Source organism: Biomphalaria glabrata, chromosome 9 (genome assembly GCF_947242115.1).
Source record: "Biomphalaria glabrata chromosome 9, xgBioGlab47.1, whole genome shotgun sequence".
In the NCBI taxonomy this organism is placed as follows: domain Eukaryota; kingdom Metazoa; phylum Mollusca; class Gastropoda; family Planorbidae; genus Biomphalaria; species Biomphalaria glabrata.
This window is the reverse complement of record NC_074719.1, coordinates 25,181,771-25,209,625: the sequence shown is the minus strand read 5'-3', so window position 1 is coordinate 25,209,625 and position 27,855 is coordinate 25,181,771. Positions and strand designations below refer to the sequence as shown.

The following is a 27,855-nucleotide window of genomic DNA, read 5'->3' as shown; positions in this document are numbered from 1 at the left end:
ATTTTGGCTGCTCAGCCTGTTGATAGATTCTTATTTATTACTAGACAGTGATAGGGAATTCTGACCCTGGTAGATGCTATATTTAGTTAACTCTTGTTTTTGTTGGTTAAATGTTAAGTTACATTTCCTCCAGGGCTAAAGCTATTTCTTCTTATACCTTCAGTCACTCCTACTCCCTGCTTGTAGTTTATTAATAAATCTCTTTTTTTTAATCCAGATATAAAGCTTACAAGCTTGTTTCTATCTTTTTTGAATAGTTTTGAGTGTAATAAAATTGCAACAATACTGTAGTTCTTCTATATGTGTACTATTTTCTGTCTATTCTATAGGGACGAGCTGGCAAAGATGGTGAGCGTGGTGTGATGGGTCTTCCTGGTGATAAGGTAAATATCAACTGTTACATTATTTAGCTATTCACACTCTCCCACAACCTAAACAAGAAGAAAGGGTCTATAGCCTGCATTTACTATACTTTAAATAAAAATACATTTATTTGAACTGAGACATATATGTCTTCTAAGACACAAATAGTTTTTTTTGTTTTTAATTTCTTTAAATTGTTTCATGTTAACTTGGTGGTGGTGTTTTTTTATACCTATGTATCTCATAATTTTGATGTTTTATTTTAGGGTTTAACTGGATTCCCAGGACAGCCTGGTATGCCTGGTGAAAAAGGTCACAGAGTAAGTCAAAATTGCTTAAAAATATATATCTTCTTATATACCTTGATTAACTAAAGAACTCATTTTTTTTTTAGTATAAGCTTAAAATGTATTCCTTGCATTTAGATAACAATGTTTGTCTACTTTTGTCTTTCATGTTTTTGTTTTTTTTATAAAAAGCACCTTAAGTTAATCTTGCAGTATGCAATAGGTTTAATTATTTTTAGTATTATAGATAATCTTATAATTAGTAATATTAATCATATGTTGTTAAGATAGTATTGAAGCTATTGACATTTTTGTGACTATCTATACACATCTTGCTCTTTTCTTCTATAGGGTGAGCCTGGTGTGCCTGGTGAGCCTGGGCCAACTGGTCAAGATGGAGAACAGGTGACTGTAATGTTTACTTTAGATATATTGTTGTTAATATCTCTGAAATAGGTTAGTTAGTGTTCCATTATCATGTACATATTTTCTCCTAACGTTTTTATTTGACAGTCAATTATTTTCTTGTAACAACCAGATGACTGCCTCTTAAGCGAAGATGTTTTTAGCTTTGAGTAAATTAGTTATATATATATATATACATTAAAGGTAAAAAAAAAAACCAACTATTTGAACAATTTTATTTTTAACAGGGTGATCCTGGTGAGATTGGTCCAATGGGATCTCCAGGTGAAATGGTAGGACTCATCACAATTTAAACATTTTAAACTTATAAAAACTAGAACTTATTACTTCATTATTTATTTGTAAGTAAATTAAGGTTAAACTGCTAAATTTCAATGTTTAAATTATAAGTTACTTTAGACATGCTAATTAGCTTTCAACTTTATTAAATTAAATACCTATTGAAATGAAATCTTTTGTGTTTTGTTTTGTGACATTGTCAGGGTCCCAGAGGTTTTGTGGGTCCACGTGGAAGACCGGGTCCAATTGGACCACCTGTAAGTTCTTTGTTAAACTTTGTTTCATAACACAATTATAAATTTATTTTCTTTATTCATTATAGCCAATGAATAGATTTTGATTTTACAAGGAAATCTTGTGAGGCATTCATTTAGAAAAAAAAAATAATTATGGTGCAATAAAATACTTTGAATGCACTAAATGAAATTTCAGTTTAATTGTAATAAAGTCAAACAAGGAAGCTGTGAGAAGAATGAAGTATTTTTTTTTCAAAATAACTAAAAAATGCTTTGTGTTCTATATCATCAACAGGGACTGCCTGGCGGGGAAGGTCCAATCGGTCCTAAAGGTGATCAGGTAAAGTATTCTTCCTGACTATTAAATCTATAATAAGTATAGAGCCAAAGTATTTTAATATAGAATAAAATATAATTCGCAGTTCAGAATTAAAGCAGATGTAAATGAACATTTTATTCTATCAAATATGAATAACCAATGTCAGTAATAAAGAGAATTTGAAATGACAAAAAACTGCATGAAAATTCAGGCTACTAATAAATTTTCATTTTTGTATGAAATTTGTGAACATTCCAAGAAACATTTTTATTTACCTTTATTTTCGGAATGTCTGCATTTTTGTAATTTTCCTTTTTTTATTATTTTTTAGTAGTAAATTTTTAGAATAACCATACTAACTTTTTAATTTTTGTAAGAACTTTATATGTTTAAGTTTAAAAATACTTAAATTTAAAGAAAACAACTCAAATCATGCATAAATACTTGAAATTCCATCATTCTATTTTCTTGTCATTCTAAAAAAAAACTTTTTTTTGGCCTCTCTGCAGGGACCAATTGGAGGCCCCGGTGCCCCAGGACAGACTGGTCCAGTTGGACAACCAGTAAGTATAGACCATCTCTATTTTCAGCTTTATTTTTTCTAAACAAGTTTTTTAAAAGTAATTGAAACAGACTTTCTGAAGTTTGACCAACATGTTTGTTTTCTTTCTTCAGGGTCCTCCTGGTCCTATAGGCCCTCTTGGACCTGCTGGTGTACCTGGAGCTACTGGAAAACCAGGTTTGCCTGGACTGCCTGGACCAATGGGACCTGCTGTAAGTACAGATACCTTTTTTTTTTACAATCTTATTAACTTGAAGTATTTGTGAAATCTCCATTTGTTTGATGTTAACTTTTTTTTGTTATATATATATAGATATAGATATATATATAAATATAGATATATATATAGATATATATATATTTAAATTTTCTATTTCACAACATTTTTTTCCTTATATGTAATTCTCTTTGTGAATATACAGAGCTCAACTTAAACTGCATATTAATATTGCTGTAATGCCTACTGTTTTTATTAAACATTTTGGTGTTGAAATATTTTTCATTTACTATTTAAGAAATGTGTTTAATTATTAAACAATGTTGCTTGCTGCTCTGTCAGTGAATCTTCATGTGAAATCATTGTGTATGGTGATATATTGCTAATGACAATTACAACAAATGTTTTTTAAGCAATGCAGATTATATTTCCTGAAAAAAAAAGAAAAGGTTGAAATGGTGTTCCTGTTGTTAAAATTGAGAGATAATGTTAATGATTTTGATGGCTTTGATTTCAAATTGTTATGATTACCTAAGACAAACTGATAGAAATGTTGAAAAGTTACATTCTCAAAAAGAGTTAATAAAGTAATGTATGCTAAAGTAACAACAACAAAAAAGTACACACTGTTGAACAGTGGCATGAGTTTCATTCATTTACTGAGCCATAGAGTGTTTTAATACATTGAATATTTCTTTGCTTTTTAGTTGAACTATATTTGATGGCTGAACAATTAATTTCAGCTGTAACATTTTCTTTTCCAATAAATTTCTGATTTAGCTCTAATTTTGATCTATGCAAAACAACTTCTTTAATCATATGTAAGTTTCAAATATTGTTTTAGAAATCTAGATAGTTTACCTATGTAGGATAGGTGTTAAAGTACACGATGTTCTAGCATGATTTGAAAGAACCAATGTTCTAACTAATCACTTGTTAATCTACTCTGCTTTCATTTGAAGGGACTACAAGGTCCACAAGGTACTTCAGGAGCAAAGGGGGATCTGGTGAGTTCATTTATTGTGGACATTTTGTCAACACATTCATAGCTTGTAGAGAATATATGATTTGATTGTAAAGTGGTGGATTTGATTCTGTTATGTTCCAACAGCTGAAAACAAATACCTTTCAGTTATTTCACTTGATTATATAATCTTAATTTTTAGGGACCTCAAGGTCAACAGGGTGTCATAGGTTATCCTGGTCCACGTGGTGTTAAAGGTGATGATGGCACACGAGGTCCTAATGGAGAAAAAGGAGACAGGGTTAGATTTTTTTTTTCACTTAACTGTAACAAATAATTCACAATAATCAAAGTTTTAGTGCTGCAAGATTCTGATTGCAGTAAAAAAAAAGATAAACATTTTGATTTGATTACATTTAAATATGAAGAACAAAAATCTTAGATATTTTGTTTCTTTTAAATGATATTTTAGTGTTTATTTATTTTAACATTGTCTAAAGAGCATTCTATTGGTCTAGGGTGTTATTGGTAATGATGGTTTACCTGGAGATTTGGGAGAGAAGGGAGAGAAAGGACTGAGAGGACTTTCAGGCGCACCAGGACCAGAGGGTGTTGAAGGGCCAAAGGGTGACTTTGGACCACCAGGAGAAGCAGGTGCCCCAGGTGTAGCTGGTGAAAAAGTAAGGCAGTGTGATGAACTTGTATTTCAAAGTCTTTATTTTAAACCTTAATTGTTAATTTCCTTTATATCTACACATACATTGTTTCTTGTATATGTGATCTAAAGGGACGCATTGGTGTGCCTGGATTCCCTGGATATCCTGGACCTAATGGACCTAAGGTAAGTTAAGTAGAGGCTTATGAGGAAAACCTGTGAGTAGATGAATAATTAGGTTCTTATTCTATTCATTGTATTAATGGCACAGTCTATATAGAGGGGGTGGGGTGGGGAATGGGAGAATTAAATTGATTTAATCATGTGTCTCTTATTTGAGGTAAAGGCTCTTGAAATATGTATATCTATCTATTAGTCTCTTGGATTTACTTTGCTGAGTTTCTTGCTTTTTATCATGTAATAAAATGATGTCATTGTCAAAATAGTTCAGGGGAAACAATAATTTAATACATTTATGCAGTAACCATAATCATGAAATTCCTATCAGGTACGCTAGTTCTTTACTATATTATATAAATGGAGCATGTGCCATAATTCCTTGTCCATAACATGTAGCCTCATCTTAGAATATTTTTGTTTACATGATTACATTTTAGAATTTACATATTTGAGTCTGTTTTGATATAAAAAAAAAAATAAAAAGAATTGTTTTTAGTTCAGTAATGTTACAATATGTACTTGAAAAATGTTTAAATATGGCATATAAAAGATTTTTTTTTTAATGTTCTTAGCACAATATGAATACTTTCATGCTCTTTTAATTTATTTACTCTACCAATAGGGAGAACAAGGCAGACTTGGAAGAAGAGGTCGTAGAGGTTTACGAGGAAAACCTGTGAGTAGATGAATAATTAGGTTCTTATTCTATTCATTGTATCAATGGCACAGTCTGTATAGAGGGGGGTGGGGAATGGGAGAATTAAATTGATTTAATCATGTGTCTCTTATTTGAGGTAAAGGCTCTTAAAATATGTACATCTATCTATTCTCTCATGGATTTACTTAGTTGTGATTTTGCTGAATTTTGTTCTGAGTTTCATGCTTTTTGGCATGTAATAAAATGATGTCATTGTTAAAATAGTTCAGGGAAACAATAATTTAATACATTTATGTAGTAACCATAATCATGAAATTCTAATCATGTACGCTAGTTCTTAACTATTTTATATAAATGGAGCAAGTGTCATAATTCCTGGTCCATAAGTTTTCAGCATGATATTACATTTATTTATGTGGATTTGTTTTTCAAAGTTAAATTATATTGTGCATTCTAACTTGGAATTATGTGTGTTTATTAATTCTATTTCAATTTCGATTATTGAAATATTCAATTCCTTCAAGAGGATTTACATTGTTTATTCATAAATTTAAATATCTTGGGATAATAAACCTAGTCTTTTGATATATAAAAATATATGAGCTCCAAACCCCTGTGTAACACTATGATTGGAGCTGGTCTTTTTATTCATGGCTTATTTCTATCAAATTTCTATTATTAGCCCTTAGCTAATTTTGAAACAGATAAGTAAGTAGGATGGCAAAATTACAGTAATTAATAATAATTATTACTATTAAAAAATATCTTTATAATTTGTAATTCGATTGGTAGAATTTCAAGGGGGGGGGGGCTAAAGATCTATAAATATATTATAATGAATTAACATTTGTGAAAAATTTCAGGGTTTGATTGGACCACAAGGTGAACAGGGTGAAGCTGGTGTCAGGGTAAGATTATCTTTACCTATGTAACTATTTAAGATAGTTTAATTATGTTCTTTATATACATTTTCTAAGCATATGTTCTCCTGGTAAAGGTAACCTCTTTCTAACATTCTAGTGGATGACTCTCTCCACATCACAAAACTTCATAGATAATTTTACTATTGAACTATTTGCACATACTATTTTTTGTTATAGAATACAATGAGCTTGAAGCTTTTTACTCATTCTTTGATACTTGAGTTCCATTTAGCTATTTGAAAAATGATTTACTTTAGGGTCAAAGGGGAGAAAGAGGTAAACAAGGCATTCAAGGTCCACCTGGTAGCAAGGGTGACCCTGGCTCACCAGGACCACCAGGATTTAGTGGAGAACAAGGCATTCAAGGACCACAAGGACCACCTGGATTGATGGGGCCACCTGGACCAAATGTGAATTTTATTTATATTAGTCTGAATAGAACTTTAGTTGTAATTTGCATATATTAAATTGCAGAGTTGCAATAAAGATTTGTCATTGTAATAACTGATTCAATAAACCACCTATTTTATGTAGGGTGTACCTGGTGATAATGGACATCCAGGACCACCTGGCGACCGTGGAGAAGCTGTAAGTAATTTTCTAAGTTTAGAAAGCATATTAAATAATTACTTTGTTTTATTGTTTGAAACTGATATTTTTTTAAAAATTAAATTAAAGACATAGGACAATTTCAGCACATTGTTTTTTATTCCTCTAGGGCATTCCTGGTAATCCTGGATCACCTGGACCTGTTGGAGTTATGGGCCCACCTGTAAGTTTGAGAAATTTAGTTTAGAAATGTTAAAAAAATGATTCCTGTTTCTTGTAAATAAATTTAAATAAGTAAATAATTATTTCATTTTGGCAACATAAAACAAAGCTATGCTGTATACAGTGAACATCAGATGTACTTGAACTATATTTAATATTGGCTTGATAAGCTAGTGACAGTCTTTCTTTTTAAGAACAAACTATATATCCTTATTTGATATAATGTTTTTCTGTACAATGGAAAGATGATGATTGAAATGTAAATAGATAGGGGACATCAGTTCCTGACTAACAAAACAAGTTGACATACATAACACATAAGCTGCATACTAGACAGGTAAAGTAAAAGCAAAGTAAAAGTGATCTATAGAGCAGAAGATGTAAAGGTCATCTGTTTTTGTGGCTCATGGTTAACAAGGGTGTCATGTGGCCAGCACAATGACCAACTGCCTTTACTTTTCCCCAACTAATGTCAGGTGCCCATTAGAGCTGGGCAAACTCAGAGGTGCCCAAAAGATCCTGAAATTAAAAATCCTAGTCTTCACCAGGTTTTGAACCCGGAACCTCGGTTCAGAAGCCAAAGCTTTACTGCTCAGCCACCGTGCCTCCTATACTAGACATGTAGATAACATTTATCAATGCGATCAACTATATGTATCTATTCGCACAAATGGGACTAACTAAAAATTGTTAAACCTTCCCCTTTCAACAAAACTAGTGTTTAACTGTCACTGGCAACATGGAATAGCAGGACTTTGAAGATGACCATGCTTCAGTCACAATTAATTCAATACTGGCTCAGCGCTAGACCAAGCTCAGACACTTGCTCAACTTTGTCTGGACCCAAGGCAGGTTCTCTGTAAAGAAACAAATGACAAGGTTCTTGGAAATTTTATCCTAAAGCAATATTATATAGTGGCAAAAAGTAAATGAGTATTTCAGCTATGCTTTGATGTCTGTGTACTTAGTTAAGTTGTACTAAATACCATACTCTAAAAGCACAAAAGCCTCAGCATGACCAAAGACATCATGGAGAGCAACAAAGGGAATCAAGTCCAATAAGAATCACAACAAACAGGACATTGACTTAGTGTGCCCTATACTAACAAAACTTATGCACCAGAAGCACAAAATACACACTATTCTGTGCATTTTTTGCAATTTAGGTCTAAGTCTAAAATGTTTTGCTTTCTTTCAGGGACCTAATGGTGAGCCAGGACCAGCCGGAGATAGAGGTACACCAGGCAACCCTGTAAGTACAACTGATAAAAGCTTTTAACAATGTTAAGGAAGATCTTCTTTGTTACTCTTCCTTAGTGCAATAATAAATTTAAATTTGTCCAATAGTTTAGAAAAATAGCTGTATTGTAAGCTATAGTTTTATTATATTTTCAATACGCCTAATTATAATTTGCTATCAAAACTTTGTGGCTGTAAAAAGAGCTAGATAATGGAAGTTAAGTTATTATTTGTTTTAGAATATTTTTTGTTTGTAAGAAACTATAATATAAAGATGATTTTAAAAATAATCAAGATTCTTATTTTAAATTACTAGACAACAAAAAGGCATTGCATATAGCAGATCTAATTTGAATTATAGAAAACTTGAAGAAATAGCTAGGTAAATTAGCTCCAAAATTTGTTTTGGCTTTGCAAATATTTATACAAGTTCAATTATTAGTTTTGTTTCATAACTCATAACTATGATGACTTATATTCCTTTATTACCTGACATTTCTTCTTATATTAATAATGGCTCAAACAGAATCATTTTGCCTGAGATGTATATAAATAACTTGACAACCAACTTGAAGAAACATCTGTCTTCTTTTCTTTCTTCTTTATTTAACTTCTTCAAACTAAACTTATACGAAGACTTTCAATTTATTACCAACTTCACTAATATCTCTTGATAATACACTTTTTACCTATAAAACTTCAATTGATATAACTTATCACCTTAAAAACCTAATGATACAACTTTAACTAGTGGACCACCAACTGTTTAAAACTCAGTACAACACAAGAATCAGTTACAATGCAAGGACCCCGACTAACTAGCTTTCCCCTCATTTATACTTTTCTCAACCATACTTTCCAGAATCATAGAATCTTATATCGTAAATATTTGATTAACTTAGACCTTCTAGAAACTGACGTATGCAATTTTTTTCTCTGACCTCTTTCCCTGATTGGATGATTATAATTAACATGTGTTTGTTCTGATTATTCTATGACCTGACCCCGGCTTCTAGAAATAGGTAGAATTAGGTCACAGTATCAGCTGATGACAATAACTGTTTTGATAAGTAATTGTGCAATAGTGTTTTTGGGAAAGTGTCAGTGTGGGGACCAGTATGGCCACCAAATGTCAAGCTGAATGTTGCTGGGTATAACTCTAGTGTGTAGTGATGTGTTGAGATCTCTTCTTGCCTCGTAATTATCAAACCTTTGCTCTGGCCACTTCAGCCATCGCGTAGCATTACTGTGTACTAAGCCTATGACACACTTACATGTAAATATATAGAACGTAACACCACAGATGCAGACGAGGAAAGTTTAATTACACAAAATAAATAACAATAAATACTGGCTGCTCATGCCATGTAGACAAAGTAATCACATCAATGAAATATTAACAATATTAATCCAAAGAAATCTTTTAAGTTAACACTTGATCAAATTTGTCACAGTACACATTACAGACAGAGAAAATTATATTATAGCCACTCTCTGCTGGAGTTCTTCACTAACTGATTAACATTGACCCTTATTTTAGAGTCCCTAAAACTTATTCTCGTGCTTTCAGCACGGAATATTAAAATAGGTGACTGAGTGTCACTTCATGTCACAGGGGTTCTAAAACTGGACTGTGACAGAAAGTAACATGCCTATTAATATTAAAAAGAAATTCTTGTATCTTTACTTTAAATTTCAGTTTGAATTTTATTTATTTCACTGTACATTGCTATTTTAGGGTCCCCCAGGTGATACTGGTGTACCAGGATCTGCTGGAAAGACTGGACCACCTGTAAGTACTATTATTTGGTATATCTTCTTCTATTATAAATTACAGTTGATCAGTAGCTCTTATTATATTTTTGTTCCTAATGTTTCTTATTGTATATTGTAAAAAAACAACAATATATCATTTGCATGAGCTTTCATGATTTTGACAGGGACCTGCTGGACCTGCTGGTGTTGCTGGACCTCCCGGACCTCCTGGAACTGTTGGTGGACCTGGTGACAGAGGTTATCCTGGACCCGAGGTCAGTAGGGGTATCTTGATCACTAAATAATGTTTACATTAAAAAAGCCTCTGTCATGTTACTTTGCTTTTTAAAATAAAAAAGCTTGTTTTCTTCCAACTGTTAAAGTTTATTTATTAGTGCTTTTCAGTTATTTCATAAAGAAATAAAAATAGAAAAGAAAACATTTATTCCATTATTACAGTATTTTACCTATTCTGGGTTAACTCGTTCTCTCCGTAATTATTTTCCCATGTTTTGACGGAATTCTTTATGTTGCCCATTACTATTTCACTACCCTGCTATGATTGAGCTTCAATAACTTTTTTTGTTTGTTATCAGAAAATGTTTTATTTGGTATAGAATTAAAGGAAACTTTATGACCTTTTATAATACAAATTAAAGATTATAAAATTAAACATTAATTTAATTTAATGAAGTCAAATCAACGATGGTATCATCAATTAGGAGAGAAAGAGTTAGGCTTATTAAAAGGTCATTATCATTTATACATCTACTCTCATTGTCTATAGGGTAAAGCTGGCATCCCAGGACCTCCAGGACCTGAAGGACCAACAGGACCACCTGTAAGTATAATTTTTGTAACATAATTAACTGTTTGTTGGGATGAAGTAGGTATGTAAATCAAGGTAAATTCATTAATCATTCTTTAATGTTTTGACCTTTTTCATTTTTCTTCCAACCTGTAGGGTGAGAAAGGCTCACAAGGCTTACCTGGCATTGCAGGCGCTGCTGGTTCAGGGGTAAGAAAGAAAATATATTTATAACTAGAATTAGATTTTGGGTTGAATGAGACCTTGCTCTCGTTTATTTATTCTCTTCATATAGCCAAATAGCTAGGTCAATCCATATCCTAAATTTATTCAAATAGCTAGATCAATCAATATCCTGGCCATCAGCATAAGTTATGACAAAGAATCCTAGGAAAAAAAGAGAGTATGTGTTTTCAATTACTACAAAATCAAAACAAGACCTTGACCTGACTAATCTGACTATCGAACTTGAATATTCAAAGAAACGGCCCAGAGTTAATGTAAAGTCTTTTCAAAATATCGTAAAAGAAATGCAAAAGTCATTGTTGGTTGGCTCATACAGTCAGTGAAGTTCCATTATTGTCAGTTTATAATGTATTGATCACTGTGGTTTCAAATCCTTGTCAATATTGAGGTATATTTTCTTATTGTGTGAGTTGAATTTGATTAAGCTTAAATCAATTTTAAATATCTGTATAATATTTAAGTCTATATATGAACTGTTGCATTCAGATGTAATAGTTTTAAAAATATTAAAATACTATACTTTGATTCCTAAAGAAAATAAAAATTAAAAAGGATTGTTATATAAAACTTAGCTTGTGTAATAGTTTCTTCTGTATTTGATTTTTAGATCAGAAAAATGTTCCACTTTCACTCATCATGTGTTGGTCTTTATGATAGTCTGACATCCTTATTTGTTATTTCACTTCTACCTACTCTTGGTCTTTATGAGAGTCTGACATCCTTATTTGTTATTTCGTTTCTACCTACTCTTGGTCTTTATGAGAGTATGACATCCTTATTTGTTATTTCACTTCTACCTACTCTTGGTCTTTATGATAGTCTGACATCCTTATTTGTTATTTCACTTCTACCTACTCTTGGTCTTTATGATAGTCTGACATCCTTATTTGTTATTTCGTTTCTACCTACTCTTGGTCTTTATGATAGTCTGACATCCTTATTTGTTATTTCACTTCTACCTACTCTTGGTCTTTATGAGAGTCTGACATCCTTATTTGTTATTTCACTTCTATCTACTCTTGGTCTTTATGAGAGTCTGACATCCTTATTTGTTATTTCGTTTCTACCTACTCTTGGTCTTTATGATAGTATGACATCCTTATTTGTTATTTCACTTCTACCTACTCTTGGTCTTTATGATAGTCTGACATCTTTATTTGTTATTTCACTTCTACCTACTCTTGGTCTTTATGAGAGTCTGACATCCTTATTTGTTATTTCATTTCTACCTACTCTTGGTCTTTATGATAATCTGACATCCTTATTTGTTATTTCACTTCTACCTACTCTTGGTCTTTATGAGAGTATGACATCCTTATTTGTTATTTCATTTCTACCTACTCTTGGTCTTTATGAGAGTATGACATCCTTATTTGTTATTTCACTTCTACCTACTCTTGGTCTTTATGAGAGTATGACATCCTTATTTGTTATTTCACTTCTACCTACTCTTGGTCTTTATGATAGTCTGACATCCTTATTTGTTATTTCACTTCTACCTACTCTTGGTCTTTATGAGAGTATGACATCCTTATTTGTTATTTCACTTCTACCTACTCTTGGTCTTTATGATAGTCTGACATCCTTATTTGTTATTTCACTTCTACCTACTCTTGGTCTTTATGATAGTCTGACATCCTTATTTGTTATTTCACTTCTACCTACTCTTGGTCTTTATGATAGTCTGACATCCTTATTTGTTATTTCACTTCTACCTACTCTTGGTCTTTATGATAGTCTGACATCCTTATTTGTTATTTCACTTCTACCTACTCTTGGTCTTTATGATAATCTGACATCCTTATTTGTTATTTCACTTCTACCTACTCTTGGTCTTTATGAGAGTCTGACATCCTTATTTGTTATTTCACTTCTACCTACTCTTGGTCTTTATGAGAGTATGACATCCTTATTTGTTATTTCACTTCTACCTACTCTTGGTCTTTATGAGAGTATGACATCCTTATTTGTTATTTCATTTCTACCTACTCTTGGTCTTTATGATAGTCTGACATCCTTATTTGTTATTTCACTTCTACCTACTCTTGGTCTTTATGATAGTCTGACATCTTTATTTGTTATTTCACTTCTACCTACTCTTGGTCTTTATGATAGTCTGACATCTTTATTTGTTATTTCACTTCTACCTACTCTTGGTCTTTATGAGAGTATGACATCCTTATTAGTTATTTCATTTCTACCTACTCTTGGTCTTTATGATAGTATGACATCCTTATTTGTTATTTCATTTCTACCTACTCTTGGTCTTTATGATAGTCTGACATCCTTATTTGTTATTTCACTTCTACCTACTCTTGGTCTTTATGATAGTCTGACATCTTTATTTGTTATTTCACTTCTACCTACTCTTGGTCTTTATGAGAGTATGACATCCTTATTAGTTATTTCATTTCTACCTACTCTTGGTCTTTATGATAGTATGACATCCTTATTTGTTATTTCATTTCTACCTACTCTTGGTCTTTATGATAGTCTGACATCCTTATTTGTTATTTCACTTCTACCTACTCTTGGTCTTTATGAGAGTATGACATCCTTATTTGTTATTTCACTTCTACCTACTCTTGGTCTTTATGAGAGTATGACATCCTTATTTGTTATTTCACTTCTACCTACTCTTGGTCTTTATGAGAGTATGACATCCTTATTTGTTATTTCATTTCTACCTACTCTTGGTCTTTATGAGAGTCTGACATCCTTATTTTTTATTTCACTTCTACCTACTCTTGGTCTTTATGAGAGTATGACATCCTTATTTGTTATTTCATTTCTACCTACTCTTGGTCTTTATGAGAGTATGACATCCTTATTAGTTATTTCATTTCTACCTACTCTTGGTCTTTATGATAGTATGACATCCTTATTTGTTATTTCACTTCTACCTACTCTTGGTCTTTATGAGAGTATGACATCCTTATTAGTTATTTCATTTCTACCTACTCTTGGTCTTTATGAGAGTATGACATCCTTATTTTTTATTTCACTTCTACCTACTCTTGGTCTCCTTATTCTACTATTCTATCCTGGTTATACTCCATCAGGGCAGCTATTGGTTACTAACATCTCCACTTCCACAATTTTTATGTTAGTTTTATCTCATTTCAGCTCCAACTGAAACTAAATTTAAAAAATTCAACTTAAAAATAACTTTTTATTGTAGCAGAATGTTCTTTTATTATTTTGAATATTAACCTACCAGTTGTGTGATGTTATTCTTTGTAGCTTGTTTAATTGTGTGTACATGCAGCTTCTAAGTGTAGTACAAGTGTATTATATTGTAACTATACTTTATACTGTCATTTGTTCTATATGTAGGGTCCACCTGGCCCACCTGGCAATCAAGGAAAAAGAGGAGAAAAAGGAAATGCTGTAAGTTATTTGTATATTGATATAAATTTCATTCTGATATAGTGTTTGATGCAGTGTAGGAAGCTAGAGAAGAACAGGTTTTTCTACGCAGGACATAATAGACATTCAACAATTGTTCTTTATCTATGAGTAGAAGATCATAGTGTGTATCTATGTGCAGATTATCATAATTCGTATATATATATATATTTAGTGATCATATCTTTGTGTCACTAACTTCTAAGGTGAATGTCTTAGTGGAAACAAGTCAACTATGATAAAACTATAAATGTATCTATTGAACATTCCCAGGGTCCAGAGGGAGCCCAAGGACAACCAGGAGCACAAGGACCTGCAGGCCCAAGGGTAACTTGTGTTGTTGTTTTTTCATGTATTCAATACAAGCTGTTGAAGAGGGACATTATACATTGAAATAATAAAAGACTTAAAACTGAAAAAATTACAAACTAAAGTGGTATTGAAGGACATAATAAACTTCTGTTTTAAATTAGACATTTAAAAACTAAAGTTGTTTTTATTTGGACACATTTTATATCTAATCACCACCATGCTGACTCTTATTTTATGCTTTTGTCAACAGGGCTACAGAGGACCTGCTGGACCTATTGGTCCACCTGGCATGAATGGAGACAAGGTAGATTTGTTTTGTTTGGGTGTAGCTACGGTTTAATTTTATTGTTCTTTAGCATTGAAATAAATGCATTTTATGTGGGTTTCCAATTGGTAATATAACAACCTTGCGCTGCACACCATGGCACATAGTGCTCATTCAAAGCAGCTCTGGAAAATTCTGTTATGGAGAAAAAGATTAATCAATTCTACCCAGTAGTGACAGGTAAAGAGAAAGTTTTTTTTCCACTCTCTGTCGGAATTAAGAAGCTGAGAGGAACAGTAGGGAACTCAATGGACAGGCCAGTAGAGAGCTTTATTCAGGAGTCAAAAAAGTGTGTGGTGCAGTGGAATTTTTCCTGTGAAGAGAAAGATTTGTGATATTGTGTTGTGGTTGTACCCTGACATTAGATGTAGAGTTGAAATGAAACTGTGTAGCAGTGCTGATGAAATGAAAGAGGCGGCTCCTGTGCACTGTGAGATAGAGAGACAGAACTAGAGAGATATTGACTGGCAGTGTTTTGTTATCAAACATTATCCTCTCTTAGTGATCTGATTGTATAGAAACATTTTCATTAAGTTGAATTTCTTTGGTTGATACTTTTTATCCTAAGTTTACAACAATATTGAGATACTATTGCCTAATTGACATTGGTTTTAGGATTAATCATGTTTCTTTTTTTTTAAGGGTGACCAAGGCCCACCTGGTGAAAGGGGAGAGAAAGGTGGCTATGGACCTCAGGTAATTTTTTGTTTTATTATTTCAATGATAAAACTGTTAACTATAGAATAAAATAGATGATTTATTCACTCTTTTTTTTTAAATCTTAATAAGATGCTTTTTCAAACATGGTTGTCATTAACTCTGAAATTTTTTTTTTATTCTCATAGGGACCCCCAGGCCCACAAGGACCAGTTGGCTTACAAGGACCACCAGGACCTCCTGTAATGTTTAAATTACTTCATTATTAAGATTGTTTGGTTTATTAAAATTTTAGTTTACTTCAAATGTAATAAGGCATATATATTTTGTTGTCTCAAAATTGTGTCTTTTGATTAGGATTCTATGCTTTTTTTAATATATACAATCTACCAAATAAAAAATGAAACAACAGATATGTTACTCAAGACACTTTTCAAACTGTGTAACAACTTATTCTTTGTGTACATGTAGGGCCCTTCTGGTGACCCAGGTGTCAGAGGAGTTCAAGGAATCCCAGGAATGAAGGTAAATCTGAACTGTATCTTAAGAGAATACATTTAGACAATAACATAGCTATATTTAATACCTTTTGGTTGTAGTACTGGGTAAATGTTTGTTTAGATATATTATGAACTATTTGAATTCAATGAAGTAATTCCAGCATGTTTTCTAAGCTTCTGGACATATTCTTGCAAATAATAGCATTTACGTCTGTTATATATATAATTACATCACAGTAATAGGATGACTGAATTTTGAAACTGGTAATCCCAGTGTGTTATTGCTTCTAACTCGGAGCTAAAATGTCTGTGAAATATCTCTTCTCAAATATTCTTTTCTTGTTGTCTATATGGGAAAGGACCAATGGCGAACGCGTTTGTGCCAGTTTTTAGTTTAGAATTTATAGCTCCGCAATGGTTAAACTTATTAAAAAAATGAAAACATCTGCGGACTCCTCAGCTATTAGGCGATAAAACTAAATTTGACTCTTTTTTCCATATCAGCTATTAAATTATTAATTCAAGTCAACTTGCAGTAGGGGGTCGTAATTTTCGCAGGAGTCATAATGAGCAAAAGGCCTTAAAAATAGCAAAATAACATGTTAAAATATAGTAAATTAAGCTTCAATTAGTTCTATCATCTAATTTCTTCCATGAAGCATTATAACTATTGTCCTCCTTGTGGCATTAAATTTGTTTTCACTTTTACCATGCTCCACATCTCCTTTCTCTGCATGGAACTGATGTCTATATAGCCTATGAAACTTGTGATCAAATATTTTTTAGAAAGAAACTACAAAATTCGATCTCGCGCCTCTTAACTATGGGCTAGTTCACGTTGTTTTACTCTCCGTTTCATAAACACTCGTTACTGCGGCTATTTGTTTTTTAAGAACACATGTTCAGTGCACTTAATCACCATCAACTGGATCTCACATGAATTCCCCCCCCCCCCACCCCTCACGCGCTGATTGACCCAAAGGCAGATCCCGAATGTGATGGATTGATGATGTATGGAGGCAGATCTCCAACAGCATTGAAGACATTGCCATTCATATAAAAATAGGCCTATTATTTTAATATTTCAATTTACAAACAACAACAATAAATAAGACAAAAAGAAGAACAGATAAATTAATCAATCACTAAATTATCATTAATGGTTTTTAAGCTTATTATAGGGGTGTTAGTAGAAAAGTTTTTTAGTTAAAAGGTCATTTTGAGCGAACAACCCTCAATAATTTTTTTTTATCAACGGAATGGGTTAGGGAATTTTGCTGATGGGCCTTTCCTAAAAGTTGTTTTTTAAAAATAATCCTGTTTTAACAGAAAGAAATCTTTTCTCTCTTATGTTTTAATTGTCTGAGATGTAACTGTGCCATTTGTTTGTGTGTTGCCAGGGATCTGAAGGCCCCAGAGGTTTAGTTGGACCTGTTGGTCCTCAAGGTCTACAAGGTTTACCAGGAGGACCTGGTGAAAAAGGCAATCAAGGAGAATTTGGAAAGACGGTAAGATTATTTAGCATACAAAAGTGTGTGTGCCTTAGGCAGATATTCATCTCCCTATGACTTAATCTTGCTATTTTCTGGAATCTTTTTAATACATCTAAAAATTAATGTAATGATTATTTTAGTTTGTTGAGCTATGTAAGACATTCTGAATATTTTCATCTATTTGAATTAATAAATAAAGGTTTCACAAGGAAAAGAATTAATCTATTGTTTTGATGATCCTTTTTTTTTCTTGGCATTAAGTTTCATTAAATTAGAGTTTCCCAAAGTGAATGCATTTTAAAATAAAGAACTTATATAGGTCCTATATATAAAAGCTTGTCAGATGCAAAATTCCTAAATGCTAAATGTACCTGTACTCTTGCACATATTCATATATTTGTTTATAATAAACATTAAAAAAATAAAAAAATACAAGTTAAATACAACTTTTTAAAAACCTTTCTTATATTGAGTTAAATTGCGTCAGTTATTTTAAAACAATCATGTAACTAATTTTTTTTATTTATTCATTGACAATGAATAATTGTGCAAAGTTTCAACTTGATCTAAGAATGGGAAGTGGGAGAAATAATGTGTAAAAGATTTTGACCAGACAGACTGACAGAACTTGAGACCAGACTGATAGACATAGTGGGTTGATATACGTGAGATACAAAGTAAATGTAACTAGTTCTAGGTAAGGTATTTAAAGTTTCTAACAGTTTAAGATTACTGGTACAATACTTTTATTTTTCAGGGCCCCCCTGGAGCTCCAGGTCCACAAGGTACACCAGGAGTACCAGGAACACCAGTAAGACTGATATTGTTTTTGCCATTACACATTTCATATATTACACCCACACACATTACTTGCTATGTGTTATTTAGTTGTCAGCATTTACCAACATGCTGTTTTAGATTTTTTTCTCCTTTGATTTAATTTATTTTGTTTTTATTTAGGGAACCCCGGGAGAACCAGGATCTGTTGGAAATGATGGACCACCTGGTCCAAAAGGTGACAGCGGCCCACCAGGCTCACCTGGTTCAGCTGGATCTGATGGACCACCGGTTTGTATGCTAAGAGCTTGTTACCTACTAACTTCTATGACGGGGTTCTCAACCTGTGGGTCGCGACCCCCTATGGGGTCGAATGACGATTTGCTGCTGTCGCCTAAGTCTACAAAAAATATTAACTTTTGTCTATTTCATTGGAAATTATTTTTTCCTTAGTTATTCAGAGATAGACAACAGAATGATTTCCTTTCTAATTTTGTTGCAGTAGAAATATTTTTGACAGTTTGAATTAATGTAAATTAGTGGATAACACTACATTACGCCATGCAGAATCATAGATATTATTTTTGTTGTGAAGCTATTAAAAATCTATTTGGTTAATAATTAATAATAGGCCATGTTATTGGAGGTAACCTTTCTGTTATTAAACAACCCATGAAAATGTATGTCAACAAAAAATGTTAAGAAAAGAGAATATAATGCCCATTTCTACAATATCAGTTTACTTAAAGCAGCAATTGCAAAACTCCATTGCCTCATTTGTAATGAATCTATGAATCCGAAATAAATATAACATCATTTTGATAACAAACTTCTGATTTTTGCTGACAAGCATACAGAGTATTTTAGAGATAAGTATTCTCTTTTGCAAACCTCTAGAGACGACTACAATGAGATGTTTAAAGAGATTACTGGTTCAATTTTTGAAAAATTTAAGATTTCTTGAAAAATTTCTTGAATTTCTTGAAATTAGTTGTTTCTGCACAGATGGTGCTCCAAGTTTCTTTTAGGTTGAAGTTTGGTACTTAATAATTCGCCAAAAGTTATTAAAACTGTTCAATTCATCGATTTGTCTGAAAAGATTCGACCCTCAAAAATGAAACTTAAGATTGGAAACAAAATTGAACGAAATCAATATTTACATCTTGACAACCTATGAGCGAAATGACATTGAACATGACAAACGAATAAAATGATAATTTCTGTGGAAAAAAACAAACTTTTTGTGAATGCGTGCGGACACAATTTCTTCCTACTTTCTACATAATAGAATAGAATAGAATAATAGACTAAAGAAGCTTTGTAAACAGAAGGAAAACCTATATAGAAAATTTAAAGAAACTAATGCAGAAAGAGTTTACAAAAAGTATATAAAAATTAAACACTTAACCCAAAAAGTAAGCAGACAGCTGCAGAGTGAATACATAAACAATGTAATATCTAAAGACAACAACAAAAACCTATGGTCATACATTAAGTCTAAGAAAATGGAAACAACAGGCATAGCGCCATTAAAAGATGAACATAACATAATACATAATGATAATGAAACTAAAGCAAACATTCTAAACAAATACTTTGCATCAGCATTCTCAGCCCCAGGAGACAAAGACATATTACTGAATTTGAACCAAGTAGACAACATAGAAGATATAGTAGTACAAGAAAATGGAATTCAAAAACTATTAGCCAACACCAAACCAAATAAAGCTTCTGGACCTGATGGTATTCCAGCTAGATTACTCAAAGAACTAAGTAATGAGCTAGCCCCAGTGTTCAAAATACTCTTTCAGGCTTCACTTAACCAGGGCAGAGTACCAAAGGACTGGAAAGAAGCTAATGTCACCCCCCTATTTAAAAAAGGAGAAAAATCTGACCCAGGAAACTACAGACCAGTATCACTTACCAGCATTACATGTAAAATCCTAGAACACATAATATGTAGCAACATCATAAACCACTTAGACAAACATAATGTCCTCACACCATACCAACATGGCTTTAGGAAATATAGATCATGTGAAACACAACTAATAGGACTAATTGATGATTTTTCAAAAGGTTTAGATAATAGTGAACAAATAGATGCTATCTTACTAGATTTTTCTAAGGCTTTTGACAAAGTTCACCACCATAGTTTGCTTAAAAAATTAAAATATTTCGGCATTAATGGTCCACTGCATCAGTGGATTAAAGACTTTCTGATAGGGAGAGAACAAACTGTAATAATAAATGGCTCTAAATCAACACCGATAACAGTAAACTCAGGTGTACCTCAAGGAACAGTCTTGGGTCCACTACTATTTTTAATTTACATAAATGATTTACCAAATTGCATTACTTCAGGAACAAAAGTCAGATTATTTGCAGACGATTGCATAATATATAGAACAATAAAAACAACACAAGACACAGATATTTTACAAAGAGAATTAGATGAATTACAGAAATGGGAATCAAATTGGAGCATGTCTTTCCACCCAGAAAAATGTCAGTTGTTAAGAGTAACAAAAAACTAAAACAAATTAATTCCACTTATCTTATTCATGGCAAACCAGTAACACAGACTAAAAACGCAAAATACCTAGGTGTTATAATAAATGAAAAACTGTCATGGAATCCACATATTGATGAAACTACAAAAAAATCAAACAAAGCATTAGGATTTATTAAAAGAAATTTCTATAAATCAAATAAGAACATAAAACTAAAATGTTATTTATCCTTGGTTAGGCCAATAATAGAATATGCATCCTCTGTTTGGGACCCCTCAACTCAAGAAAACATTAAGAAACTAGAACAGACACAAAATAGAGCAGTGCGATTCATAACAAACGAATATTCACATTTGACTAGAGTAACACCTTTAGTAAAATCACTAAATTTAGAAAGCCTTCAGGACAGAAGGCTCAAAAGTAAAGTAGCAATAATACATAAAACACTGAACCATAATCTTCAAATACAAAAACAAAATTTAATAAAATACTCTGAAAGACACAAAGATAAAGGCACATTCCTCGTCCCATATGCTAGGACAAATTTGTACAAATACTCCTTCTTCCCTAGTGCTATTAGAGCATGGAATGGGTTGCCTGAGCTAGCCAGGAAAACCAGTGACTTGGCAGAATTTAAGTCATTGGTTAATATGCATGACTAAATGCATGACGCGTAGGACGTAATCATCTTCTTTTTTGAAGTAACGTCTGTATTATATAAGATAAGATAAGATAAGATACATTGCCAGAGCTCCATTTACAGTTAAAGTTGAAGATGTTCCAGATGCATCACAGAAAGAGTTTATTGAACACATTACTACCGATGCATTGGTAAATGATTGTTTTCAATGTCAGTTACACAAATCTGGATCAAGTGTTGAAGTGTTATCCTGATTTGTCTGTGTTGTGCCTTCTTCCATTTCCAATAATATATTTCTGCGGAACAGGGTTTTCCCAGCATGTTAGTTATTAATTCTAAATACTGATGTAATTACTCCAAAGTATTACTCTTGCAAAGACAGTACCAGAATTCCTATTCCTAATCTTGTGTAACAGTAACAAACTTAACCTTCGCATTGACAAAATATATAAGACAAAATATTATTACATATTGTTTCGTGATTAAACTTAAAGCTTTTGCAATACATACAAAATAATTACATTAGAATCAGAATTTTATAACATTTGCAAAAGTACGAAAATAATTTTACTGTTGGGAGTCACCGCCTAATGGGGAATTGTAAAAAAGGGTAGCCGAGCTAAAAAGGTTGAGAATCGTTGTTCTATGACAACAAATTGGTTCTTTTTGAAAACATTGCTTGATACAGATAATTAGTTCCTGACTGTTAGGAAGTAGTTTGATAGACTTGAAGCCATAAAAGTATAATTAGTACCTGACTGTTAGGAAGTAGTTTGATAGACTTGAAGCCATAAAAGTCTTAAGCTAACAGCTCTTGAGTAAGGATATTAGTTCTCTTTTTTTTCCCCTCATTTTAAAATTAGCCAAAAATAATATTTTTTAATAAATATAAATTGCATTGTAAATAAAAAGATGTTTATTTACATCTAAGTGGCAGTTGGGAGGTATTTATTTATAAGCTTTGATGTTAAAATAAATGTAACAAAAGGACTTTTAAGTTACCATATTGAGATTCCTTCCTGTGGATATTATTGAAGTAAACTTACACTTCTTTAGACATAACACTTTTCTTTGCTAGTCCCGCCTTTAAACAAGACTACAACTTTGATAGTTTAGTCTCACATTTTAGTCAGGTGTTTTTTTGTTGTCTCCTTCATTTCTTCATTTCTGTCTCTCTTGTTTTCTCATCAAAAATAAATCAAATATGAGCTGAACAGATATTTGCAATTCTATTCAAGAAACACAATTCTTAATTTCTTCCACTAATAGCTGTTTTCTGTTCTTAGGGCCCAGTGGGCTTGCTTGGACCTAAAGGAGATGAAGGACGTCCAGGTGCACCAGGTGAACCAGGACCCAGAGGTGAAAGGGGAGAGGATGGTGAAAAAGGACATATGGTGAGATTGTTTTAGTTTCTAGGCTAAAAAAAAAAGAAAAGAAAAGAAATCTGTTTCTAGTTCATATGCAAAGAAAAACAAATATATTAAAGGAAGTTGTTATAGCTCAAGCACACACAAATATATTAAAGGAAGTTGTTATAGCTCATGCACAAACAAATATATTAAAGGAAGTTGTTATAGCTCATGCACACACAAATATATTAAAGGAAGTTGTTATAGCTCAAGCACACACAAATATATTAAAGGAAGTTGTTATAGCTCATGCACACACAAATATATTAAAGGAAGTTGTTATAGCTCATGCACACACAAATATATTAAAGGAAGTTGTTATAGCTCAAGCACACACAAATATATTAAAGGAAGTTGTTATAGCTCAAGCACACACAAATATATTAAAGGAAGTTGTTATAGCTCATGCACACACAAATATATTAAAGGAAGCTGTTATAGCTCAAGCACACACAAATATATTAAAGGAAGTTGTTATAGCTTATGCACACACAAATATATTAAAGGAAGTTGTTATAGCTCATGCACACACAAATATATTAAAGGAAGTTGTTATAGCTCAAGCACACACAAATATATTAAAGGAAGCTGTTATAGCTCAAGCACACACAAATATATTAAAGGAAGTTGTTATAGCTTATGCACACACAAATATATTAAAGGAAGTTGTTATAGCTCAAGCACACACAAATATATTAAAGGAAGTTGTTATAGCTCATGCACACACAAATATATTAAAGGAAGCTGTTATAGCTCATGCACACACAAATATATTAAAGGAAGTTGTTATAGCTCATGCACACACAAATATATTAAAGGAAGCTGTTATAGCTCATGCACATAAAACTATATTAAAGGAAGCTGTTATAGCTCATGCACATAAAAATATATTAAAGAATACCATGACTAAGTTTATAATGCTGTCATTGTTTCTTTCATAATATATACTGGCACTTTGTAATGATTTTAATGTTCTAAAATAAAACAATAGGCTCCTCTAAACATTTTTCCTGCTTATTTTTGTAAGAAAAAGTTAATTGCAAACTGAGTCCATAGAATACATACAAAGGAAATGAAGTTATAAGATATTATTTTGTTTTTTAAGGGACAAATGGGACCCCCTGGACCTGCAGGAGAAGCTGGTGAACCAGGACTTAAGGTAACTCTTATTTATTTGTGTCATTGGTGGACTTCTTGTTAATATCTTAGTTAACATTCATGTTTGTACAACAAAGTTCATGTTGTATGATTAATGAAATAGAAACTAACATTGCTCTCTTTGAATTCTTCCTTAGGGTGAAGAAGGATCTCCAGGTAAAGAAGGTGAACCAGGAACACCAGGACCAGAGGTGAGAACATTACAATGCTGCTCTAACAATAAGAGAGAAATACTTTTTTTTTTATAATTATATCTAATGACAACTGTTTCTAAAAACAGGGCCCTCCAGGACCTCCAGGTGACATTGGACTTCCAGGTACACCAGGACAACAGGTGAGTTAGACCAATAAACTATATACAGTCTAATCCATGTAAACCACCTTAGGATGCAACTATTTTAATTCTTTTAACTGATTTGTCCCATATTACCTATATTTTCTATATCACAAGAGGGTTTTAAAACTTTGGATTTAGTCCAAATAATGACTGTTCTGATTAGCTGTTGGTCTAATTATTTGAATTTATTTGAATACAGCTACCATTGAGTTGTATGATCCATCTCTTTCACTTCTCTGTTTTAGAATGAGTATGTCAACTTCATTTAAATTATTAAACATTTTAATAACAAAATATGTAAATCAATTTGAAAAAAATATGTAACAGAATATGTAACCCTTTTTTAGCTCTAAATCTGAGCATTCTGGCATCTTGACTTTCTTGGTGGGAAATTATGACATGATTAATATAGTACAACATCATTTGTTGGATAGCTGTCAGGTTGGAACGTTGGAATGTCATTAGGTTGTTTTGATGGTCCCAGGTTCATAGCTTGCCTAGACATCCTAAATATGTAAAACAAACAATTAAAACTAAAGTATTTTCTCCAGCTTCTTGCTGTGACTAGTGTAGATAATAAATTTTGATCTTAGACTACTCAGATTCAGAGCACAGCAGAATATATCATTAGTAAAAAATTGTGATGTTAAATTAAAGTTATTCCACTATTTCATATAATGTCTAATTAAGTTATGATATACTAATGCCTTGCTAATAACATTATGATACTATAATGTGCCATGCAGGGAGAAATGGGCCCACCAGGAACACCAGGCTCAGATGGTATCATAGGACCCAAAGGTGACAGAGGTTTCCCAGGTAGCAGAGGAGAACGAGGTCAACCTGGCCCTGCAGTAAGTGATTCATCTTTTGTTGAGATTTGTTGAAACAAAAGTTTAAAATAATGTAAACTAAAAAGGAAAGATACAATTTTAAACTTTTACATTCAATAAATGAAATAAATGACTCTAATAATACATTTAAAAAGACACCTTTCTGATTGTACTAAGAATGAAAGTAACACTGAAGAGTAACCTAAAACAAAGCTTTATTAAACTAGAACGACACATGAACTGACGAAAGATAATTAGACAATAACCCACTAAATCAAGGTTGTGAACACATTCTTACACAAACATAAACAGGTATCAACTATTTCACCACACTGATGCACTTAAAAAGTTTGTTTTAAATAAAGTATTGTTAACTATTATCCAATGTATTGCATTGAGAAGACTTTGTAAGAGTGATGTAAATCAACTGAAAATTATTTCCCTCAGGGTGTTACTGGACCTCAAGGACCACCTGGCCCACCTGGACAACCTGGACCAGTAGTAAGTTTTATTTCTGGCTTTGTTTCCCCTCAAAGTATTCTAATGTACTTTGTGCTTGTGCCCTAATCCTTGAGTTTGTTTGAGACTATTTTCTAACTACTCTGCAGGGAGAGACTGGAGTGCCTGGGCCTTCGGGAACACCTGGAAATCAAGGACCAGTAGTAAGTACTCTTACAGGCAGCTAGTTCTTGATTCTTTGAATAGTAACCTAGGAAGAAATAACATTTAAAAACAATTTGATTCAAATGTAAAAAAAATGTTAGTTGCATTCTATTTTTCTCACTTTCTGTTATCAAAGTGTATGTATAAGTTGTAGTCTATTTGTGGTAATGTCTATTTTAGTACTTTATATAGAGATCTATTAGCCTCATATTGACTCTTCAGTTAGAAACCAACATTGTTGAAATCATACTGTAAACAAGAAAGTTTAAATGTTTTAGTTACATTTATTGCAGTAAAACTAAAGGTTAATATCTAGGTCCATAATCCATTTGTTTCCTAATTACTTCAGGGTCCACCTGGCCAGATTGGACAGAAAGGAAGTCAAGGAGCTAAAGGTGTTAAAGTAAGTAGACATTAGAGTTGAGTGTTTCATTGGCTTTCTTTGTTTATTTTGCAAAATATGCAAAAGACTTTAAAAATATCAACACAGAGTATGTTGGTTGGAGTTTCAATCTATTTGCTGTGATGGGATCTCAAGTCTAAACATAAATATTTGTGATTTATGTGAAAAAGTAAACAATATCAACAAGATTTTATTGTTTGATACATCATACTGGTCGTGGAACAAAACCTAGATATTAAACATAAAATCTTATCTGAGGGAAAAAGGTCTATTTTTAGGCTCAAATTTATTAAAGTTATCCAGAGAGTTTACTTTTATTAGTTGACATATATTGACTGTATTAACATATTGACTAGATTTAGCACATTGCCTATTGATTTAAGATATGTTGACTAGATTTAACATACATTGTCTAGATTTAACACATATTAACTACATTTAACACATAGTGACTATATTTAACTCATATTGAGACTAGATTTAACATATGTTGACTAGATTTAAAATACATTCTGACTAGATGTAGATTAGATTACTAAAATACTAATAGAATTTTTGACAGTAGAAACTTTGTATAGCATAAAAAATGTAAAGGTACCTCTTTCAGACCTTTAATCAACAGCGACAGATGATGTAAAGCTTTCTGATTCTGTGGCTGAAAATTAAGGATGGTGTCATGTGACCAGCATAATGACTTAGGGTTGTCCTAAAAATTATGAAACTAAAAAAATCCCAGTTCATGGAAGTTGAACTCTATACCCCCTTGGTTTGGAAGTCAAGTGCTTTATCACTTGGCCACCTTACCCCCTTGTATAGTATAAGGTTTTGTTCAATATTAACTTTTCCTTTTTACAGTGACAAGTAGAAACAATCAACAATTTGATCATTGACTATTCATTTATATACAATCATAGACACTTCCCACATAAACTGATAAACTATTATATATAATTAACTGAATGGCACAACAAACAAGATCAACATTATAACTTAGAATAATGGTGCACACTTTTTTGCTCAATAATATCAACTGTAATGCCAAGAAAATAATTTGTCATTTAAAAGGGTCATCAAGGAGCCATAGGCCCAACTGGACCACTTGGACCACCAGGACCTAAAGGAGAGCCAGGAGCTAAAGGACCTGAAGGTCCCAAGGGTGACACTGGACCTCAGGTATGTACTAGACTCGTCTAAATAATCATAAATTCACATAAAAAAAAACAATATTTTAAAAGATAATAATGCATAGATATGAAAAATAGATTTATAGACAGTTCTGTTTAAAGGACAAGCAACATTTCAATTTAACAAAAAAACAAACACGTACTTTAAATATAAAGTTGGCGCAAAATTATTTATATTTGCAATTTATCAATTAAGCTAACAGAAATGTACAAATGTAATATGAAGTCAATACTTTAAGTTACACAAATCACTTCTTCTACAAATTCTAATAAAAAGAAAAGTAACATCTATACCAAATACAATAGTATAAATAATACTCGTTCCTCTTTCTGTCTACTAACACATTTCTATCAA

At 32.2% G+C, this 27,855-nt stretch overlaps 1 protein-coding gene across 1 annotated transcript in view; it reads left to right on the top strand.

Annotated features, from left to right (window-relative positions):
• LOC106054524 (collagen alpha-1(I) chain-like) overlaps positions 1–27,855 on the top strand; it is an 80,234-nt gene that overhangs the window by 41,680 nt on the left and 10,699 nt on the right. Inside the window, exons 12-51 of the mRNA XM_056042020.1 lie at positions 330–383; positions 630–683; positions 1,002–1,055; positions 1,304–1,348; positions 1,559–1,612; positions 1,887–1,931; positions 2,420–2,473; positions 2,586–2,684; positions 3,652–3,696; positions 3,856–3,954; positions 4,172–4,333; positions 4,441–4,494; positions 5,111–5,164; positions 6,010–6,054; positions 6,327–6,479; positions 6,604–6,657; positions 6,788–6,841; positions 8,039–8,092; positions 9,818–9,871; positions 10,020–10,109; positions 10,622–10,675; positions 10,799–10,852; positions 14,225–14,278; positions 14,570–14,623; positions 14,859–14,912; positions 15,576–15,629; positions 15,779–15,832; positions 16,062–16,115; positions 17,491–17,598; positions 18,341–18,394; positions 18,544–18,651; positions 22,800–22,907; positions 24,028–24,081; positions 24,218–24,271; positions 24,361–24,414; positions 25,164–25,271; positions 25,698–25,751; positions 25,859–25,912; positions 26,263–26,316; positions 27,382–27,489. Coding sequence (XP_055897995.1) covers positions 330–383; positions 630–683; positions 1,002–1,055; positions 1,304–1,348; positions 1,559–1,612; positions 1,887–1,931; positions 2,420–2,473; positions 2,586–2,684; positions 3,652–3,696; positions 3,856–3,954; positions 4,172–4,333; positions 4,441–4,494; positions 5,111–5,164; positions 6,010–6,054; positions 6,327–6,479; positions 6,604–6,657; positions 6,788–6,841; positions 8,039–8,092; positions 9,818–9,871; positions 10,020–10,109; positions 10,622–10,675; positions 10,799–10,852; positions 14,225–14,278; positions 14,570–14,623; positions 14,859–14,912; positions 15,576–15,629; positions 15,779–15,832; positions 16,062–16,115; positions 17,491–17,598; positions 18,341–18,394; positions 18,544–18,651; positions 22,800–22,907; positions 24,028–24,081; positions 24,218–24,271; positions 24,361–24,414; positions 25,164–25,271; positions 25,698–25,751; positions 25,859–25,912; positions 26,263–26,316; positions 27,382–27,489 — 2,727 coding nt within the window. The remainder of the gene's footprint in view (positions 1–329; positions 384–629; positions 684–1,001; positions 1,056–1,303; positions 1,349–1,558; positions 1,613–1,886; positions 1,932–2,419; positions 2,474–2,585; positions 2,685–3,651; positions 3,697–3,855; positions 3,955–4,171; positions 4,334–4,440; positions 4,495–5,110; positions 5,165–6,009; positions 6,055–6,326; positions 6,480–6,603; positions 6,658–6,787; positions 6,842–8,038; positions 8,093–9,817; positions 9,872–10,019; positions 10,110–10,621; positions 10,676–10,798; positions 10,853–14,224; positions 14,279–14,569; positions 14,624–14,858; positions 14,913–15,575; positions 15,630–15,778; positions 15,833–16,061; positions 16,116–17,490; positions 17,599–18,340; positions 18,395–18,543; positions 18,652–22,799; positions 22,908–24,027; positions 24,082–24,217; positions 24,272–24,360; positions 24,415–25,163; positions 25,272–25,697; positions 25,752–25,858; positions 25,913–26,262; positions 26,317–27,381; positions 27,490–27,855) is intronic.